Source organism: Varroa jacobsoni, unplaced genomic scaffold (assembly GCF_002532875.2).
Source record: "Varroa jacobsoni isolate VJ856 unplaced genomic scaffold, vjacob_1.0 contig01122, whole genome shotgun sequence".
Lineage (NCBI taxonomy): Eukaryota > Metazoa > Arthropoda > Arachnida > Mesostigmata > Varroidae > Varroa > Varroa jacobsoni.
In genome coordinates this window covers 65,287-88,478 of record NW_019214586.1, presented here as the reverse complement: position 1 = coordinate 88,478, position 23,192 = coordinate 65,287, and the positions used below count along the sequence as shown (strand labels likewise).

Genomic DNA, 23,192 nt, shown 5'->3' with positions numbered 1-23,192 from the left:
TTAAGAGATTAAATATTGACCTAGTTTTTAGTGTGTGAATCTGTTCTGTGACTAGTGTTTTTGTTCGTGAGCACACATAGCCGTTTATTTATGAACTTCTACGTTGATGTGATCGAGCAGCACATAGCCGTATCTGACTGGTTGATTTCTTGAGCCATTCGTTGGCTTTAAATCCAGTTGCTTATGCATTATTGTGCATCCAATCCTGATGAAAAGTGCTGCTCTGTCGATGTTCTTCGATCTTGGCCGTCTCTAAACAAAGAATAGTTCGTATCGACATGGCATGGCAACCATTTACCATTCGTTTACAATCAAAACTTCAATTAATGCGAAATCCGAAAATCGAAACTTGTCGATAAAAACGTTGTGCATACTTGCTATTTTTTTTTATTACCAGCCTCGGTCCTGTAAGGCCACATGCCGGTCGTTAGAATTGAGATGCTGTATTCGGCACAAATTTACACAGTGGTGACCAACAGTAACGCAACGGTTTTTAACGGGATAAAAAATTGAGTTCCAACGTCAGGAATAAAATTCGCGCAAGAAAAGACGCAATCGGTTCTTTTTTAACTGATGCAGATGCTATTTCGTATATAAAGCGGCACGCATTAACGATGATGCTTCAGTGACAAGGTTCGTATCTGCAGACGGCATGGCGGAAGACGAGTAATTGCGTTTGCAAGCATCAAAGGGTTGACCAGGTGATCGATAGGACATAGCCATCATATATATTGTCTTCGCAGATTTGGCAGAAAGAACTACTATAGCACATTTGAATGCAGTAGCATTATAGAGGTTCACATAGGAATATCCCAATAATTTATTATTAGGACACTGTCAGGAAAAGTGGTCCCGAAAGAAGATTGCTCGAAGCAGTGCGGATGTTGATACTATTTCTCATCTCATACCATGACGACGTCGTGACAATCGCGATGATGAATTGAGAAGCCAGTGCCGACCCATCCGGGTACCACCAAAAACCAAACAGCAGTTGAACACCTCACTTCTTAATGAGTAATCACTCACTCACCTCACACTTTCAAAAGGCCCTGCTGTCTACAAGAAAAAAACAATAATAGCTTGAAAAAAACAAACAACAGCTGAGCTTTGTAGATAATCTAGTGTAAATTTCCTAACGATTTAGACCGACTTCAGCCGTCTCGAAGGTTCCGTAAACACAGAATGATCACTTGATCGATTCATTCGCTCATCCATAATCACAAACAAGCTTTCACTTTTATATACGCCAGCAGATGTAGCACGTTACTGTGGACGTGTCTTTCCCGTCGTTTTTGTTCTAATTTTAATTTCAGATGGTTTAAAGCCGAAGTAACAGACAATACGCTCTTAGAAAAGCGTACATCTGTATATTAAAATCGAAGAGTCGCGCTCTATTTTAAGTCACCCAAATAATGACAACTGGAAGAACACGTGAACCTGAGGTAGTTTCAGGCCATTCTAACTAGTATATTTCAGTTTCTTTAAAGCGCAGATATTCTGCGAGAGTTGACGAGTCTACTGCAAATAGGTTTCGATTTAGAAAATTCTATAGTTATCTAAGCATTTTTCCCGATGCTTGTCGAAGACACGAGAGAGCCAGAAGCCGAGACGGGATAGAATAGCGTATACATCCATCACATTATATGTGCTATATTTTGTGAATCTGTAATGGTCAGACCACTGTTTACTTTGGAGGGCCTAATAATAAGCGCGTTGTTGTGCGGTCGATTTTTATAGTGGTCCAAAATGCTTCTGCGACTAGATCTTTTTCATTAGAACAAACATCTTTAAGTTTTTTTCATTTTTCAACTAAACTCTCGTTCAGATTTTCAACATCTCACTTCTATTATATAGCTTACAGTTACTCTTAGATAAGGAAGCGACAGGTGTCGCGCAGAGATGCCGCTCACTTTTACTGAAAACTCTATCCTATTACTACCTAGTTTCGTATGGCCTGGTCAGATAAGTCGTAGTGCGCTAATGAAACACCCTCATAAAATGTTCGTGACTCAGTTTCACACCCGTCTGGGGTCATACGTTTGTGACGACGCCATAATAGCGATAATACCATTTCTGTGCCTATACATAGGTGTTATACAGATGACCCTCCTATTTCGACGACCTTTTTCAAAGTAAGTGTAAGTAAATAATAGACATCTCAGTACGACTTACTTTTTTGAAGTTTAAGCATGGATACGTTTTCTTCACTATTTTGCTGGTTGTAGTTGTCACCATTAGTAAATCGTTCAATTATTTAAAAACGTTATAATACGAACGCATTTGATTTATTCTATAGTAATAGTCACATATTATGTTAGAACTAGCTCGCACAAAGCACGTGAAGCCCTCCCAGGGCCGATTTTAATTTGACCAACGTAGCTAAGCGTTACAGAAAATAGCAGTTCGATACTGAACCACACTGTAAATAAAGCTAGCATAAATTTCACGATCTTTCTAATGGATAAGTAAGATCAAATCGAGCTGGACACGTACAATCTTCTAACACGGTTAAAAAGCTTTCCTGAAGAATATCCTTCTCTCCATGAAGCGTCAGAAGTGCGCACAAGTGTTGGCTGGCGCCGAGCATCATCCTCTGTTCACGTATTCGGCGCTTTTATTCACTGAATAAATGAACATTTGTTTAGATCACAGCAGTAACAGTGGTGCTCTCTCACACGTCACCATAGAAACAACAGAGGGGCGCACACGCCACTGCGACGGAGATGCCCTCCTATCGCCTCTGGATGATGTTAGACTTGTAAGGAAAGTCTTTCATTGGACGACCAGGTTTTTACGGTTATTCGTTGCACTAAATAGATAGGATCCTGAGCACAACAACGACAGGCCAAGCCATCAATGGAGGGAAAGTGTGACAGAGGAGAGGAGCAAAAAACCTACACGGGCCTGACAGCTGCCCTATGAATGAAAATAGCTAACACTACCGTACGAACCAGCAAGGAGCATGAGGCATCTTAAGGTAAGATCGTAACGACAACGACAGGACAACCATCGAAAAAGGTGGCCAAGATAAACGCGTTTACAGACAATTTCCTGTTGGATGACATTTGATTGTAAGCAGTCCTTCCGTCATCTAAGTTAGAGTACTAACTATTTCAAGTACTTCTGGAAGACCAGTTTGTATGTGGAAAGCCCGCTCTTATTGAGATTCTCCTGATTGCCCTAAAACGTGTTCACCACAAAGACGCCTATTGAGGATAAAGTGAAAATCATCCTCTATGTGTTTATGAAGAGATCGCACTATTCCTAAATGAGACCTTACTTAGACGCATTTAGGCACACGTAGCAATTATGTACACTCAATTCTAAAGTTTCATTTACGACTAGAGCGCTGCACCGGCTAGAATCACAAATACGGTTTTTATGCTTTAGATCTTATGCCAACCAATTACTCTAGCCGATACCATAGTACCCTCGAAACAGTTTAGCCATTCAATGAGGTTTATAATCTGTGAGAAATTTAGTTATTTAAAAGCTTCGAAATACGACGGTTAAAAAATGGTAATAATGAAATTTCTGTACTCACACGTCTGTCCATCCTGTTATTTATTCTAATTAAACCGTTTAAGAGAATAGGCTATTTCTAAGACGCACTGATGAAACAAACGGTACACCCTATTAACACATGTTTGTCCTTGAAGGACACTTTTCTATGCGGCGGATTTTCCCTGTATTCGTTATTATTGAATGGTCTGCTTTAAACGGCTTTCTAGTGACAATAGCAAGTGCAGTAACAGTATAGTGGTGCAATAACGTTGCTGAACTCGGCTGGACACAAATATTGCGTAGGTCTATCGGCGCCTAAACTGATGGTCCTTGCGAGCCGCCGTAACTACGAGGAATCTCTAGCAACGAGTAACCCTTTGACTGTGCCAGCAAAGTAAGCCACGTTTATCCAGTAGTGAAAGGGCTAACACGCAAGATCTAACGGAGCGTTGTAGCTCTCACAGGGTTCACAGGCTTGAAAATGACCCCGACTACAGAAATGGTCACGATCGCTGTTACTACAGTGATTGCTAGAATGGCTAGTTTTTATCATTGTCGTTAACCGTAGATTAAAAATTGGCCACAAGGCCTCAATGAGACCCTTCGGGGAGTATCTTTCACGTAAAGTCATTTAAATTGAAATCAGATATAAGCGTTAACTGCAATGTTCCTATAGGGGAATTGTATTGAAAACTTAGAAGAAGGCCAAGCTACGAACATACGACAAAAGCGGATTTCTCTTAGCGGTTTTGCTTTCTACGGATACGTTGGGCCATGTCCGCAGTTGAAATTTATGTGCTACAAGTATTCAATTGGTAGAAAATCTTCTTCCTGTCTCTTTATTCCGTTTTTGTTCTTTTATCAATTGTGTATATAGTTCAGTTCCCACAATGCGAACTTCACAGTGAAGATTTGCTGATTAGAAAAATAACTTGAGGTTCATGTCTACAGTAACTGGAGTATCCAATAAATGGATCGAAGAATCACCGGTACACCTTTGCGTGTCTGGGTACGTGGAGGTAGGCGGGGATGGATTAAATATGAAAGGTTGTGGGCGATCAAGAAATCTGAGCACGTTTGTTCCTAGGCGCAAAGGTGGCAGTAAAACCACAATAGCACCCACAATTGCTGCTGAAATGGATACGAGGGCATTCCGTGCATACGAACGACGACAAACCACGACATTCAGCGATGTCATAATGGTGACGAGCGGTGTCGATCTACGATGATCAACCGACAATTGTTATATCTTGTCCCTGAAGGTCGCCACAAGCCTCGTCGTCTGAAACGGATATACTCGCAGAGGCCGTACGTGTTGGCGACAAATGCTATGCACTTGTTTAATGTAACCGCTCGCGATCGCTATGAGCCGATGCTGTCGTACTCAGCAATATAAGCAAAATAGCTGTGACGATTACTCTTTAAGCGACAACACTAGAAAGCGGCCCGAGCTGGTCGTCAAATACGCCTGCGCTCTCAGAAACGGTGAATCTCGACATCGTTTTTTGCCCTGTAGATCAATCCATCTGTCCTCCATTCATCCATATACATGCGACTTAACCTACGACGACGATGATGCAGAGAGATACTAAGTAATCTTTTATTGACCTGTCGATAACAAATATATAGAGTATTGCGCTCGATATCGTTTCATCCGCTTCTGCCTAGATCAATAGAACACTCGTTGAATGAGCATTAATAATGAATTGTAAATCTCTTCGTTGAACCATGTTGTCTAGGAACAAGGTCTGCACTCTGATCGATTACTCGGGAATACCAAACTGGACTGTAGTTAGGGTCAGTTACGTGAGTCATGGGTTATTAATGCGATTGATATGACTGGTCTTCATTAAATGTTGGAGCTAGATCCTTGCTGGTAAACACCTGCCAAATGTGTTTAAAATAGGCATGATGGACACGATATAAGTAACTAGTGTCATGTGCATGTACACAGAGATATAAGCACAAACATATAGGTAAAAGAAAGCAAAATGTTGGGAATATGAATCTTGGCAGGTTACACTCCATCTATCGAATGGTAATGGATTAAAGTGTATTGGAAAAGAGTAGAGGATATCTCCTCATGGATTTTTGTCTCGGTTCGGATGGTGACGACACATGTTTTCTATCGAGCTTGTGCTCAGATACCACTTTAGGTTGCAGGGGCCAGTTACGGCAAACAGTGTCGAATGAGAGAAAAATCTGACTACACCTATGCCCTGTTCACAGTCACCTTTAAATATATATATATGTGATGCATCACATAATCAGTAACGGTGTCTTAACTAAAGCCTTTGGCGACGGCGGCTTATTCGGAAATAAAATGAGAAGGCAATCAAGCTGGAAAGCTGTCCTGAGTGTGGGCGGGCAACACTTCATGCCGTCGTAACGCTATTATCCAACCTGCAAGTTTGACCGCGCCAAGTCCGTTTTGCCGACCGAACGTAGCGGAAAAATCTCCGAAGCAGTGTGGATACTGCCAAGATAATTAATCGGTCAGATAATAGTGGCCTTAATCAGTCATTTTTTATACATGCTGCATATTTTCCGTCTTTTTATTGCTTGCCTGTGTGCTATTTTTAGCTGAGAACTCAAGCTGAACGTATATGGAAGACATTATGGTAGGGGTTACAAACGAAGCTGAACGTCATTGGTACATCATCAGGTGAAAAGCAAACATGTAAACAGAATAGATACAGAAAACGTTTCTCCTTGGCACAAATCGCCTTTGCCAATAAAAGAAGAAATGCATAATGGTTTAAAGCTAACTGGGAAATTTAATGGTGATACTCATGGTACTGGCGTCTGTCAGCGATGACTCGCCTTTCACGCTATAGCCACAATTCGTACCAAGACATTATCTACTGAGAGGATGGCTTAAACAAAGGAGCTTCAATTAACCTGAATTAAATCAATATTACTCTGTTCCGACAGCGGAAACACATTTTTTTTTTAAGCATATTATTGTAGTAGTAAATAGTACTGAAAAATTACGTCAGACGGTGTCAAAGCTATAGTGACACTCTCTGTGTATGTGCTAGATAAATTAGAGGTATTATAATAAAGACGTTAATATTCTATCACGCTATCATATATGCGTATAATAAATAATTACAAGAAGTATTCTTACGATGCGATATATTATTATTAGAGCGACAAAAATAATACCAATAACTGAGGTTACGGCAGACTTTTTTTTCTATTGAGTTTATGAACCGTCGAAACAAAAAAAAACGACAGGGTTGGATAGAGACGCTTTCAGACCATTTGTTTGTTACACGAATCCACATCGCAGCATACGGCGTCCGTGTCTGTTAACAGGGATGCGGCGGAACTCTAACTAATCGTTAGAAATTTGTGTCTCTAAAGGCCGACGTACCTCTGATGGGCTCTTGATAGATGGGTTTTAATAGATAGCAGTCAGTTTATATGGTTAAATGGAAATTCATAGAATGTTAGGTGATATATGGCCTGAGATGCTATGCGCACGCGTATCGGTATAGGAATTCAACAAGTGGCTTGTATCTTAATAATCTTTTTTATCTCTGTCAACTCGAATGTTAGGATAATGGGGATTACCGTTTTCAGAGTCTGGCTGGCGGCGATGCACAGGAATCTTATTAGCTAATCCGAATTTCCTGCGCACAACTGACAGGGATTGAATTTAAGACATTTCTGCTCTTATCAACTAACTTAACACCTTACCGTAAAAGAACTTGTATATTTATCGTCGGTTACTAGAATAATAAAGCCACAATTGTTAAATTATTAAATAGTAATATCTTACGTTGTGGAATATTGTTTGCTGAGCTCTCAGGCAATAAGAATGGCCTATAGAAATTTTTACTTGTTTTCGAATTTACATTGGATACAATTGGGCTCTACGTCGGCTGTGCAGTCGTGAAAACTATCCGTTGAGGAGAGGGAATAAGACTTTTTGGAGTAAATCACCCTCATATACCGAAGATTTCCAGGCTAGCAAAAGGCCTGTGTTCGCCTTCAGCGGCTCACTCACTCAGTTAATTGAGATAGTTAACTGGCAGGTACTGCTTTAACGATGTTCAGCCTGATACAGTAAAGAATTTATTTTGCAGTATATGAATGTATTCACAAAAACAGCATGCTTCCTTCGAGGGGTTTTTTACTCACGCATTCAATGCGATTAGAGTCCTTGGGTGTCGTTCGAAAAGATACGCCATTCGCGATAATCGCATAGACCTTGCACGCCATTTTTTAGTACTGTCTAGGGAAACCTAGGACAGGACAAAGTTACAGTAAGCAAGCAAGCAAGCCAACAAAGGAAACAGCGAGAATTCTGACCCGTCGTAGGCATCAGCACGTTTGCGGCTAGCGTCGACTTGGGCTATGTGTGTTATTAGTCGACGGGGAGTAAAAACGAAATGTTACTTACGGAATAAGTCGGAAAACTTCATTTTCGTGGTCCGGTGTGTATGGTGGATCCGCCTAGTAAATACGATCTACAGTTGATGAGAGATAAGGCAGCTTAACCGGTACGTTGTGAAAAGGAGATTCACAAAATTTTACAAGAAACACGCGACATCGTAGCACTCTGTGATCCACAAGTAAACTTCTGATTAAGGAGAGAACGCACCAGTCGGGACCAATTCAAGGTAACGATGATAGCAAGATTCGATAGTCAGGCGACAATTTTGACAGGTTGGGGGCGCGCGAGTCGCAGCTAGCACAAATTCGTCTGTTCGCTACAGCAATTAAGTTAGCAGCTGTAAAAACAACTGTAATGGAACGCTCTCCGACCGGACTGAGCAGTAAGTTAAGCCAAACGTAGTAAAGGAGACCTCCCTTCTCTGTGATGTCTCCTGAGGTAGCTCCCAGTCTGTGTAGCGTTTCGGGCAAAAGAACAGGCAACGAAAAAGTATTCGTTCGTTTTTTTCTGCTTTACGGACACCACCAACAAATCCTATTTATGCAAGCCTATCTTGCCAGCCAGTGAACACCTAATTTTTGGCTCCTTTTGTGTCTGGATTAAATCAAGTGAAACTGCAACAAGGTTCTCCTCGACGCACGGCCGTATATCATGATATGCCGTCGTCGTTACTCACGATACCCGTTTTTCTCCTCACCAGCGGTCGCTGCTGAGCGGGTTCGTTCCGTGGTATTTGTTCATCATTTGCCGCCTCTTCCTCATTGCCATCATCATTAACGGCAGCAGCAGCAGCAGCAGCATCGTTTCTCCTTTCCCCGTCGACCTCTTCCTCTCTGCGGTCTCCTGCTTTAAGACGACGACGACGACGACGCGCTCCGTTCCTTGCTTCAGTAGTTGATTTGCTCCGCTACACCACAGAATGACACAAGGGAAATAGCAAGAAGGACCAGAGTCGTGTGGTAGGTGTCATGCTAACACACAACAAAAATAGATGATACCAACATCTATGTGCGTGAATTTATTTGTATTGTTACGCCCATCGTTCGTTGATGATCAAATGGATGACTCGAGGTTCCACGGTAGATCTCCATGGCGTCGCTCGGCAACACCACTCGACGACGAAATTACCGACAAAGTTTCTTTTCCGTCCGACAAGCGACGGTTATTACTTGAGCAACAGTAAACAAAAATCGTATAGTAGCGTAGTTGGTATGTCGTCATTCGGTCGATTTGCAGGTAACTTGTGACGCCTAACTTCCGCTATAGAGCTAATCTAAAAACCTTTGCATTATCGTAAATAGAAGCAGATCTATCTCGCAAACAGAACGCATTGTTAAAATCTGATTGCTGAAATTCAGATTATTACTTCATTTTTGCTAATAATTTCTCTGGTTGCGGAGCGAAACCCTTGCGGCTTTCTCTCGCAAAAGGCTCTGCAAAATGAAAGGTTATTTATGTTTCGATAATTTCCATCAAAAACATCCGTTCAGCTAAACAGCCATTGACTTGAACCAGCGAATCAGTCGGTAGCTCTAACTGGTCAGAATTGTTAACTTCCCCTTCCTACTTTGTATGGCTGGTCAAACATCACGACTGTCCGCTTTTTCTACGGCTATATGTGTAGCAAATCTCTGTGACTGAGAACAAACGTTTGGTGATCAATGAAGTAGTAGGATACAACGGTCTGCCAGAATCTATCGATTTCCACGAACTAGCTTTTCGTTATGATACGGTGCGGAGATTTGTAGGAGGGCATTATAATGTTCAACGTTGAACTTTGAACCCCACTTTTTTAGTAGATCCTCTGTTTTTCATGATCCATAAGCACAGTCGTAGCACTACTTAATGTCTTTTGCAGCTTTAATCTGATTTCCTTGAGAGACCTATGTGGGACAACTTCCTACATTGTGTCACTTTTCAGCTGTGTGCGAACGCTTAAAGGATAGTGTTCCCAGTTGAATTAAAGCTGTGAAAAGTCACCTTTCTAAAGCATGTCGACATATGGATTATACTGCGATAACCTGCAATGATTTCATGAAGACGCTTTGAAATGACGCTTCTTCATTTTGGGTGCGTAAACGTTACCTGTTTGCACTGTGCTGGCCAAAAATCGAATATAGATGATGCTAAATAAATGGAACCTTGCCTTTTACACGTCAACGCTTTTAGATATATATATATATATATATATATTGGATCAAAGTTTAGAGCTAATCCTAGCGATTGGTACGTTCGTATATCATCATCATGCTCTACAATACAGTAAGCTAGTAGATGTATGCCCATGCCCTCTGTAGGCTTTTGCTTGCAAGAAAAGGAGCTTTACCTCTGCTACCAGCGCACTAAAGTGTGACCATTTAACTCATCGTGTTGTTACGTTCGAATGCTCAAGTATAGAAAAAGGACACTTGAATACATTATCTCGAGATGCACTCAGCAATATTAAAACTATTTGGCACCATTCTTGGCATACAGGTATACAATTTAGATGTTCTCGTTGTGCTAGGACGCAGTCTAGGTCTCAACAAGGTTCACTGGTTATAAAGATACCGACCATGAACATATTTAGGCCAAAACAACTTTTTTCGAATTGGATGAAATATTAATTGGGGCTATTTTGCAAGCAACAACGACTGCTTCGAGCAGCGTTGGTCTCCACCGAAGCTTCAGTTCAAACGATCAGCGGCGGCATCGGTAGGAAGACAGTGTCAAACGGTACTGACGGTAATATGCGCCTCAGCTGGATGAATGCGAGTAGTTTGTATTTACTTGAAAAGCACAAAAGGTGACTTGACCTTGGAACAAGGTTCCAATTCAAAGATCCTTATCCAGATTGATTCGTCTGCACGATCACTAACGTGGTCCTACCCGTGGCAGGAACAGTGGCAAGCTATATATGGTTTGTCAAATACAACCGAGTCGACATTTTGGCAGCTGTGAGGCTTGTCGTAGACTTCCGTAGAGAAACGGCCTTACTGCTTATATTTGTCGTTTACACTAAATCCTGCGTTAACTAGTTTCAGAGTCTACCAATAATAGCAACAAATTGCCCATCTAGAGTTCCTGTTTTGACAATGTTTTTGCACCAGAAAATCAAACAGGGGGTTGTGAGTGGAACCCCAATGAAATACATCAATTTACACACTCGATGTGAAGATCCGCTCTAATTTCCGACAAACTTGGAACCCATACAGTTATCGTAACTTCAGCAAAATGTTTCCTGCCTGGAAATGTCCTGTGTTTACGTAGTTGTTTTCTATTAATCTGCTATATGTTATGGTTAAGTGTGGTTTCGCTTGACGAGCCGTATATTTCCGTTTACGATACCTTTTGAACTTACTGACTGATTTTTTGAGGCATTTATGCATTAGGATTACGAGAATCATCTATCCCTGCAAGTTCAGTTTGAACGCAGGACATAAAATAATGAACTAGGATAAACTGCGAGAGAACTGCGCCGCGTCGGTATGTTGATTCCTTCACCACATTTACGATGTACGCGTCGGAAGTCTGATTATCTAACCAGATTCGCGAAGTTCTAATGCGCCGTCGCAAACGACCGAAATATTTAGTGTGTACCATTTCATAGTTTCGCATAATTACTCTGTTCGGTACTTCGGTTTTGCTACTATGAGCCTTGTCAGTCCGCTGCTGGCCGTTCGTCGTTTCGGTCCTAGAAATGTTGTCAGACCGATCGTTTCTCTCCTGCTATCAGCTTCAAGAGGCTCTGGCAGTTATGAAGTAGAACAAACGTTATTTAACTTGAGCGTCCATTTATTTATCGATTTATTCACAATGCTCTACGGTTTAAAAACATCCGCTGCGCACGTTATCATAGGATAGTACACATTTTCCCGTATAGCAGGCTGTCTTCTCAAGTGGTTGGAAAAGAGCTGACTAAATAAACGTGTATCAAAACGATCCAACACTTGCATGGAGGGTGTTAAATAGAAGTATTTCATGCTACGGATCTAGTGCACTTTGAACCGATCAGTCAATCTCTCCGCTTGCCCAACGAACACTAATCAGCGATCTGCGGGAGCGCTACTTGATGAAGAGTAGAGACCAGCCTATTAACCGGACTGTTCGAATATTTCCCCAAGTGCCAGCGAGTGCGCGCTTCGATAGTAGCTTGAGTTCATGAGTGCATCTTCATAGCTGGGCTAACAACAGCATCGAAGAATAAGCTGGAATGGGCCCATTTCGATATTTGTCAAATGATGACAAATGCTAAGATTCTTTTTCCCCGCCGAATCACCGAGTAGCAACGGTGGCTAGGCAAAAAAGCACCTCCTAGAGGAATGAACAAGAAGCAATCGAAATGGATAAATCGATCTATTATGGACCGACGGCGGACTGGGACAGCCCGAATAGGACATTATAAGCATACTCTTCAAACTTCATTCGGGTTGCTACAGTCAGCGAACAAATCGATGGTCATCTATCTCGTCGCTCACCAGTGCAGTCGGTAGGTCACCTGTTCGAATAAAGCCACAGATAAGGAAGTAGGACCGTGTGCTATGAGAGCCATAATCAACACCTCACTCTAATTACTAATTAGATTAAAGAGAAACGGCCCAAACGACTCGAATCGCTGCTTCAAGTTATTCTAATAAAGCAAACACTTCATCATTTTTGGTGGTCGAAAAATTGTTATTTGTTACCGTACGCTCATCAGAACTCAAAGGCGCAGCGGGGCGAGCGATACTGGTCGGCTGATTTGGCTACCTGAACGATTGTGATGTACCGGTGATGGCTCGATCCTTCCGGTTTCGTGGCACATGGCAACTCACCATCATCATCATCATTCTAGCTTTATAAGATATCACTAACCATAGCAACTAAATTGCTGGGTAGGCACTAAGTTTCCTAACACCCATACAGCTTTCCTTACATATAAGGAATAAGTTGAATATATATATATATATATATTCAACACTGTGACTCGTTTAAAAATGTTTTACAGCCAAAGCTCAATTTAAAAATACACTAATTCAATTAACGTTTGACTGAGTCGAAAAGAATGAACAGAGGGTTAGTCGTAGGAAGTGTGGAAATGTTTCACTTCAAAGCTGCGAGATAAATATAGTACTTGCTATATATACACTATGATCAGCCAAGGCGGCTTTAGATATGTTAGCGCTTCGTGATATATAGGTGGTATGTAGTGCATAGACATCTACGCATGTTTGGGGTCTAATCGATTACTTGTATCTACTGCCAGTGCGTATACGGCACGTGACGAAGTCCATTCAAAACTGACCGGTGCTAGTTGTTTCCTAAAGCGGATTTTTTCAGTTTCCGGAGGCTAAGACGTACGTTCAAAAAGTGGCCGTGGATTGATGTTTCTCCACTCTATTTCGCCGTTGTAGGTTGGCCTCACACGTTTACGTTCACGATAGATTCGAAAGTAAATCGCCTAGTGCGAGATGATCTTGAGAACTTCCGTTGACGCAAAACAGTGCTCAGTTGAACTTAGCTAGGCCAATCGTTGTGCTTTAGACCTACAACACCTAAGCCACAACTAAGATCAAGTTGTGACCAACCTTTGCATTTCAATGCTGTGGGTAAATTGATTTCGTTATGTACAGTTCCTCACGGAAGTACTAAAAATGAAGTATGTAATTGATGCTAGATGACTAGGAACAAAAAATAACGTTATTCCTTATGCAGCTACCCCGTCGAAACTTCACTGTGTTCCCTCTGACACGTGGGTCAGGCGACATTGATAGTAGTTATCTAACTCTGTACAATAGACTGAGGCATTATTACGAAAGAAGTTCACTTCCTCGATTGGGTGAGGAAGGTCTAAAAGGAATACGAAGATCAAAAATAAAGCGTGATGAATTCAACTCCATTGTTAAAGTTGTTGTTATTATTATTATTATTATTATTATTCATTCTTTGCTTATTTTCTTCATATTTGCTTAAATTGTACGTTTTTATTTAATGCTCATTAGATACCAAGCCAACACCCCCAATTTATATCACTTTTATGCACACATCGGACTTTAAGGATGATTGTACATCCCAAGATGTTACAGGGAATAACGTATTTTTGGACGAGCTAGGAAGCATCAAAGTCAAAGTCGAGCGCTAAATTCATTTGACGAGGATATTTTTTGATGCCGCCGATAACTGCCTCCGTACCTAATACGACACCTCTGAAACCGATATTTTCCATTTTAACTAAAAAGCTGGAGCATATTTATATAAATTGTTTGTTAGTAAAGGTGTGGACAACGAGTAAGAGAAATGGAATTTGGCATGCCACACAAAAATAGTCAGTGACTCTCTCTCTTACAAAAATCACAGCACGTGGTAACCTGTTAAAGAAGAATCTGGTTCCGAGCTGGCGTTATTGACAGAAGCGGTGGGACGTACTTCTCTGCGTGGACCATGTGAGAAGAAATTTACAGTGAAGAATTCAATGATAGCTCTCAAAAAATCCACCCAATAGAATCAGCCTGCGTCGCAAAGCTCTTATAGATCACCTACATGATTTTAAGGCAGGACATTGCTTTTCACACTATTGGAATACTAGTAATAGTTTTAAGCTTACTTATACATTTGGATCTTGCTAGTATGTTCGAACTTCTCGATACAGTCTATTTATTAAGTTATTATCTTACAAATGCCTTCGTCAACTTTCGAGCATTTTGTCGGTCTTAGAAAGTTCGGTAGGACAATTCTGTAATAAGATCTGCCCTGAGTAATCCTAATTTTCAAAATCTGCTTTTAAACAACCATATTATTCCTCGATTGCGCCTTCAGCTTTAGATTTCTTGTGCTGACTGCATAGGGACAGCGTTTTTAGTACGAGAGGATAATGGAGTTGTTGAGAGGCCGCGTTAGATTCCAATTGCTACTTCGTATACTTCATTCAAAGCTAAATCGATCTCTAAAACCTAGTTTACCTATAGTTATTTTTTGAGTAGTTTAGCCCTAAATCACTATCGGATAAACAGGACAACATATGAAAATGTATAATAACTTCCTACTGGTAATAAATAAGCAACTAGGTATCAGTGTAAACTTTGTATGGATACCTGGTCAACTAACATGCAGAACCTCAATGGAATTATCACTTATAGAAAGCCTAGACCACCTAATAACTACTAGATCTAATACAAGAAAATTGCTTAAATAAGTCCGCACTAATAATAAACAGCTGCGAATGAGTGTTGCTGACGGATAGAAAAGTCTTTAGTTTGACAATTCTTTATAGTTATAAAGTTATAATACTTACATTAAAGTTATAATATTTTTTAATATTACTTAATTACGTTAGTAGTCGAGTGTACCGCTCCAGTGTAGAAAGTATCAGTCTAATATTTAGATTAATCTGAGTGGGATCTTGATTTAAGCCAGCGTATAAAGGTCTGTTAATACGCGATGTGCGGGTCTCGCCTAAGCGCAGTCGCTCGTCGTTAGTCATGATGATCATAATGCTACTGACAGATAAATATCGTATATGTACTTCAAAAGGAAAAGGTTTTCGGTAGCCAACGTGATGTAAACCGAACGCTGCGATAAGTATCCATCATAGAAAACGTATTTCTTCCTCAACGTTCCGGCCAACGGGGAGCCAGCATCGAGTACTCTTGCTAGTAGCTTACAGATAATCACTTGACTTGACTTCGCCTGCTGTCGAACCATTTCTTATAGAGAGGAGGGAATTCTATGTATCTCTACGTGTATGTGTTTACGTATGGACGCGTATGTGTAATGTCCATGGCTTCGAAAGAAAAGGAGCCGTGACAATGTCCTGATGGCGACAATTCACAATAACACCACTCGATAAATCCTTGCTCTTGTTCCTTTTCCACTTTGCCTACAGCTAGTAAGAGACCTAAGCCGCTCGTTGGTTCCATGGAGACAGCAGTCCTTCGTCATAGTGCTGCTGACCAAAAGTTAAACGGGTTGGATTGCCACGGCGGCTGCACGCCAGTTCGCGCAGGTTTCCTGTCCCGAAGCACCGGCAGAGAACTACTACTGCCGCTGCTGTCAGTGATTTCACGCGACCCTGCACGTCACCACAATCCTATCTTGTCTTTGCTACACAAACTGTCCGACTAAGGATTAGAATTGTGGCACAACGTATCGCATCATCGTTCTCGGCCAATGTATCGACCGAGTAAACCGCAGTGGGATTTGTTCCGCGATGCCTTTTGGGTTGGTTGTAGATGCTGCGCATATCTGTCGAGCGTATCTATCATTTTTCTTATATTATTATATTTACCCTTTACAGGTGACCTCTGCCTTGCATCCTTTAAAGCAAATCATATGTGTTATCGGACCTCTCCACATTTCTCGTATGTAAATGTAGAGTCACGCATATATATATATATATATATATATATATATATTTTTTTTTTACTGTGCAAGTCCTCTTTATTTTCAATCAAAGTATGCACCATTATTATCTGTTATTTGAATGAAGGCTCATTTATTTCGCTGCTGTATAAATCTGGAATTAGAAAATCTATCAGTTTTTGAAGGTCATTATGTTGAAATTTGGATACTTTTCCTTCAAAAAAGTTATCAAGATTTTATGAAAAAAAATATATTATTTGATGATAAATGACAAATAGCCTCCGCCTGTAATTCCTGCATTCTCTCATGGTGCGGCGTCGAGCGTTATCCTGCAACAAGAACAGTTCAGTTCTGCTCGCTAATCTTGGCTACTTCGTTACGGTTGTTGACAACACACTTCAGCAGAGCCTGGCGAACCTGGACTCATGGAGTTGTCCTGGATAAAATTTTTCCTGAACAACTGAATAAGCCCCATAAAATATTACGGCTGTACACTTATTTTAAAGTGACGTCCTGCCGGTTTAGCTCTGTACATCCACCCACGAATATGACCGTCTGCAACTATCGCAGAAGATCAATTTTTTATCGTGAATCATAATTTGATGAAAGAGTGGATCAGTGTTGCAGCATAACAACGAAAAGAAGCTAGCATCTCTAAATTTCTGCTAGTGGTCCTAGCGTCGATCATCATTCTTAGTCATTCACTTTCGCAGGGAGTCTTCAACAAGACTCAAGTTTTTTAAAGTTCCCTTTTTAGAATTTTTTAATCAAAAAAGGCTCGCGATGCCTCTAATAGCAGAACTTTCACCGAATAAAACGTCCATAAGGCGAAGTCCAAAACCTCATGGTAGTATACCACTCAAATCTTTTGATCTTCCCTAAGTCAGTACAGTTTGCCTGTTAAAAGCTCGAGTAAAAGAAATAATACAGCGTCATCACGAAATTGAATTCAAATATATATATATATACAATGAAGCTCGACCTGCCGGTTTCACGGGTTGGCGCTCAAAGGTGCGATCACGCGTTGACGTGTTCTACTTTATTTATAGCGACTCGCTTTAATCAGAGTGAAGCGAACGTTTTCGATGCGTTACTGTACAAGATGTCATCTTGGTGACACACCAATAAATAGCGTTCTACAAGTATCAAACGATACTTGATAAATTATGTCGCTGACTCAACTGTTAACAGAGGTGGGAAATACTCCATCCTGTGCTTCAGATTTATTTATTCAGACTTATGCAGAAGCTTCACATAAAAACTTTACCAACAGACTCAATCTTATCTCTAAATTTCTAAATACGTGTTATCCATAAATTCAATCTAGTAGTATTAAGCAGCTATCTGCTCTTTACAGACATTTGCCGTATTTTTTGTCCACACCGCGTACGTGTCGTAAAACGTACATTTACACTCTCTTTAAGCAATACACTACAGGAAAAAAAAAACATAAGCTACTCGATTTTTTCGTTCGTATGATTCGAAAGTTAACAAACGGGCCTTGTTCAGTTTGCATAAGTCAAGCTCCGTCTTACGATTTAACACTGTAGTACTCTCATATTGTCTCTAATTTAATTGATGCTCATAGTACATGCTTCCCTGCGTACGCATTTTCCGTCGGGCTTGCGGTCTAAAGGAAAGCACCTCGGAACTTTTAAGGTTTAATGCCGCGCATATAGATTCACTTGTTTCCTTGCTGAAATTGTGTCTTCTATGGCGCACCATTAGCACTTGAACTAGAGAATACTAGGCCGCTGAGGACTGCAAGGTTTGAGTCTGAGTTTTTTCGAAAATGACAAACTATAATCTATGAAATATATGTAGCTTCCTATTTTTATTTCCTATATATTTTTTGTCCAACTCGGTAAGGCCTTCCGTGCGCCGGCTCCGCGGAATATGGCCCCTCTTGCGGATATCCAAAAATAAAAGTTTGTCCTTTTTAAAAGATTTAATTGATACAACGACTTATCATATCTAGAAAAAAAAAGACTTCCTTAATTGGAAATTTTAGTCACATTGAAACAAGCAATATACTTAAATGTTTCATGTGAGATACTTTTAAATAAAAAGTATTTCATTCATTAAGCTGTTCTCCTTTACTTAGTATGTTGCTCTCTAATTTGTTTTTACAAATTTACATTACTTTAAAAGAAGCACTTCAGATAAGGTCTGTGGGAATAACAGGACGTAGTGTGCTTAGCTTCACAGCATGCCATGCACCCTATGACGTAAAACCTAGTTACATGCCACTTTTCAACGACAGTATCTGCTCCCCTTTTCGAGTTATGCTCAGTTGAACACAGGACAAGAATGACGTAATCAGTTGCTTGCTCTAACGAGATTTCGAGTGTATCTTGCAAGCACTCTCTGCCCCTAAAATTGATTTACCAGTCCCAATAGTGTTAAGGATCATCATTTTATATATCCAGGATGTTTCAATTAGGATCTAAGATTTTTTTCAAAATCCACCCGATCTACATGTGATTAATTGAAGCGTCTAATGTAATAGACAATCTTCGTTTCTCAAAATGTGTACAGACCTACAAATTTCCTGCTGCACTACTGCTCATTTTGTTTTAGCTAACTAGCTACATGTTGACTGCAGCCTTTGCAACAAGCTTGCCCGCCACATGATGCCTGCTTTCTCCGTCGGTAGCTGTTCATTAAGTATAGGTCTCTTGTAACACTGTAACACAACTTAGGGCCATGCACTTCTTCTAGCGTAGATTATACTCTCTCGCTCATTAGAGTGTACCCTTCACCCGAACGAAGGTTAATGGCAGACGCGTTCACCTTAATAGCGTTTTCCTATTTGTCAATTTTAATTTTCTAAAATAGTCTGTCCATTGCATACGGACGAACTGACTATGCCGATCGTTATAGCAACTGCTCACCTTAGGGTCCCGCATGCGGTTTTATTAATTCGACGGCTTTTCGTTACTGATGGTTTGAGTTCGTAGTTCGACGATTATTTTTACACCGACTAGCTATTTATGGATAATGGATTGCCACAGCCTACTCGTCTTTCGTTGAACGTTGAAAATGTTCCATATTTTTAGCTCTATTAAATCTTTAAACGTTTTATGTCCGGTACCGCCACTGAGCAATGTTACAGGCGACTGATTCCCTAAACGAAACGAGAACGGCCTAATTTTGAATCTTTTTTTTTCTTACAAGGCCTTCCATTAATACAGTTTACTTACAACCAGTGCCATTAAAGGATATGTCTGTCTTATGTGAAACGGCGGAGTGTGAAGTTCAGGTTCCGCTAGTTTAGCTTGCTCCCCTCAAGAAGCCTACTAACGAATTTCAATTCTTTTCTCATACTCCTCAGTTAACTCTGTACGTGTCTCACCTACTAGCCTTCCCAACTAGCCCGTTTAAGACGTATCTATGTAATAATACAGTTCGGTCGTCGAATGATTTTTTCACTAGGGCGTACGTCCGGTGTTGAAGGGTTTTTTCTGGTTGCGGCAGGCATTTCTAGCTCGTCATTGTTATTATTTTTCATAGGACTTAATAGTCACAGTAACTGGCTACCGAGTTTATAAGTTGCAATTATGGTAACGAACGCATCTCAGCATCTAAAATTTCCACATTCATATTATTTCACTTAATATTTTTTACCGATACTTGACATCCCGGGTGGGACCAGGGTATACAGACAAGCGTCATTTCTAAATAAACTCCCGACTTTGACATATTGATAACCGGGCATATGCAACGCGAATTTCGTTAGACGTATTTTACAAACGTTACGTTAGATGTTTATAAGAAAAGTACCTCATCTAGCTCAGTGATCAAGGAAGCGGACTTTCAACACGTGTCAAAGAAATCAACTCTCTCAAGATTGACTGGCCAGAAACCATTTAATCTACTCGATTATATAATAAGGTAATTCCGTGGAAACTGAGTTGTCTTAAAGCAACAAGCAGCTATTAGCTAAATGCCTGAAGTAATCAGATTTTGTATACGTAAAACTGGTTCATGGGAATTGACGATATGCTTAAATAGCTTTATTTATCTACCTGTCTACCTAACAGTGCAGCCTTGAATTACCCAGACCTCGAATTTAGGGGTCGGCGAAACCTTCCACGAAATACCTAATGAGCTTAATCTAATAAAAGCCAAAATTATCGAACAAAACAACAAATATTCGATGAACCAAACTGAAGAAGGTAGTCGATAGACAAACTGAATAAAATTCTTAGGCATTTCTTACAATTATCAACTGGAGCTGTTGTACATCAAAGTTTCATATATGGGTATATATAATTAACGACTGCAACACAAGTCTTGGTTTTATAAAACTACCCAAAAGGGCGGGGAGGGAGTGTTGACTTGGAGGAGTAGAGTAAACTGTCCTATCTAATTCTTCATAATGAACTGGGCTCAAATCCTCAGCGATGTTGCCTTTAAAATTTAGATTTTTCTTTAATCTCAAGTGTAGTCTAATAATCCATTAGTTAAACTTAGGTTTATTGCAAATGGCACATGCTGCTATACTTCTATCACGGAGGTCATTTAATGGGGTAGTCTGAATCAGAGATTTTAGGGTAGTGCATATTCGTCGCGTGTTTACACAATTAGCAGTTGCTCCTGAAAATTGGAAAGGGTAGATTTATTTTACCTTTTTTCTTGTAACTTCACAGTTTCCACGACATGCAAGTTACGCAATTGTCGCTTTCTGTAATCATTCAGATTTACAGAAGTTTCTCCCTGATTTAACCTTTCTGTCATGATAGCGCGTATGTTCTTTGCTTATACATCCGTAAGTCAACTCTCGAGATGTCTCCTGATCCCATGAAGAAATTACCACTTCTAGAGAGCACAAAGATCACGCTTGATAGACACAGTAGCTGACAACCCTTGCGAGCAACTTCTAGTGCGGGGTGCATTTCGAGGGGTCTTCAAATATTTGAAAAGACTTCGCTGTACGTTACAACAATACCGTTACAGCAAAGATCAACGTCACCATTTAGCGTTAGTAGCTTACTAGGTCATGCTACCCCGCCACTGGAAGGTCGACAATTCGAATGAGCGATTTGTTCAATAAGCTAGAGGTACTTTTAACAAAATGATCTTAGCAGAAGTATAGCTTCCGGTCTAGCAAAATTAGCTAATCAAAATCACAATGTTTACCTTGAGAAACCATGCTTTTCTGTTACCTTTCAGGTACCGGATCGAATTTTCTCTGCTCCCTGAATCACATTTACGCTATTCGGTATTCTTCCTATCTTACCAAAAACAATATTCTGAAGTGAAAACCTTGAATCCCGTGGTCACAACGTTTTAATCGTTAAGAACTCTCTTCATGACGAACCTAATTTATTATTAGCTAAAGCTAGACTTTCTTTCATGTCGAGGTTAAGCAAAGGCACAGGCCTAACAGCCTTTCTTTAGAGGTCATTTTATAAAAACTAAAAAAACAAAAAAGTTTGGTAACTAACAAAGAATTATCTGTTTTTCAATAAGAATAAAGTTTATAATAACTTACCGAAGGAATTGCCGATATGAGAACGGCCAAAGTTAGTGCAGCTTTTAATAGAAAAAGCATTTAGCTTCAAATACGTATAAAAATGTAAATTGTACGTTAAAATTGAGGTATTTAGTCTGTCATGTGCACTTAATCTTCCAGAGGTTTATCATGTATTGCTAACCTTCTAGAAGCAGCTATCTAGTTATCAACGTTCCGTGTACACAGAACTACAATCACTAAAAAAAGTGTGTCTTTTAGCGTTTTGAGTACATTACGTTACATTACAAACGTTAAGTACATTACAAACACCAAAAGGGCCATTACGCGAGTCGCATTTTCAGCACTTTTCTATCTGATAGTTGCGGCGCTGTTTCCTTGTGCGCAATTTGCACAACTAATCTTATTTGGAATTAATATATAATAGACGAATTTTCCAAGGTGAGGATATAATACTTAGAGGATAGCGACTGACCCTTGCCCCCTTGTGTTGTATCATTTTAGTCAGCATTCAATTAATTGGAACTAATACGCGTAAGTTGGTATTAATCTGGCCTGGTCCTATCACAATTACACTATCCATATTTCTAAAACCTCAATTTCTCTTAGTAGACCAGCTAGTCGTTTGGAAGCCTTTCATTGGTTTGTCAAGCCCGAACCATCTTTTAAAACATGCTTAGTAAATGTTCCATTAAGACAAGAGTTGATTTAGACAAGAGCCATCTGAGATGATTTTCGACTAATGATTGATCGGTCAATCATCTCACGTCTATCAAGCGTCGCTTTGATACCGTAGGAGATATCTAACTGGGTTTTTACACGCGAAACGTAGCAGCTGTCTTTCTAAATTCTAGCTGCTAATAAGTGTGGTGATCAGGAACAAATTGAAAACCTGGATTTCGCAGGCTCCGATTCCTGACGTGGAAAGTCTGTAAAAAACATCTCTTGTATTTTTTCGGATTTCCTACGATTCCACTGGTTGTCAAATAGATTTCTAACACCTTAACCGTTGAGCTTAGTCTTTTCCCTTTACTACGTTATCACAAAAATCGTGTTGTAGTGTAGAATTCGATAATTAATGAAACCCTTTCTAACGAAATAGATTCTATGTTTTAGATTACAATCTAGCTTACCATATGTAGTAACTATCATCTTACAAACAATATTTAGCCAGTGTTTACAATATGTTTGGAGAGGTAACGTATAATATATTTCTTCGAACTAATTATACTCCAGAGAATATATAGTACGCACTCATTATTAAAGCGCTCAATAAGAGTTATAAATATTAAAAAAAAAAACACTTACTTTGAAATTTAACAAGAAGTGTTATCTAAGAAGTGGATGGAACATACCTTGTTCCAGCGCCATGGCAGCACTTTAGAGAGATCCGGTGGCGTAAATCGAAGAGATAAGCTGTTCAATTTTTGTGTACGGACCAACCATAAAGGATTTACTTTGACAGTTCACTAGAACAAAGCAGTTCGATAC

General features: G+C 40.1%; 1 protein-coding gene across 5 annotated transcripts in view; it reads right to left on the bottom strand.

Moving 5' to 3' along the window:
- LOC111271849 (serine/threonine-protein kinase Sgk2) overlaps positions 1 to 23,145 on the bottom strand; it is a 28,808-nt gene extending 5,663 nt beyond the window's left edge. The window contains exon 1 of one of the 5 annotated variants that reach the window (XM_022852861.2): positions 23,057 to 23,145. In XM_022852861.2, coding sequence (XP_022708596.1) covers positions 23,057 to 23,072 — 16 coding nt within the window. In that variant the 5' untranslated portion in view covers positions 23,073 to 23,145. Of the gene's footprint in view, positions 1 to 908; positions 1,159 to 2,172; positions 2,207 to 2,493; positions 2,785 to 7,915; positions 8,564 to 23,056 lie in introns of those variants that run through there. The other 4 variants (XM_022852859.2, XM_022852857.2, XM_022852860.1 and 1 more) reach the window with 4 other exon arrangements.
- Positions 23,146 to 23,192: the final 47 nt, after the last annotated feature.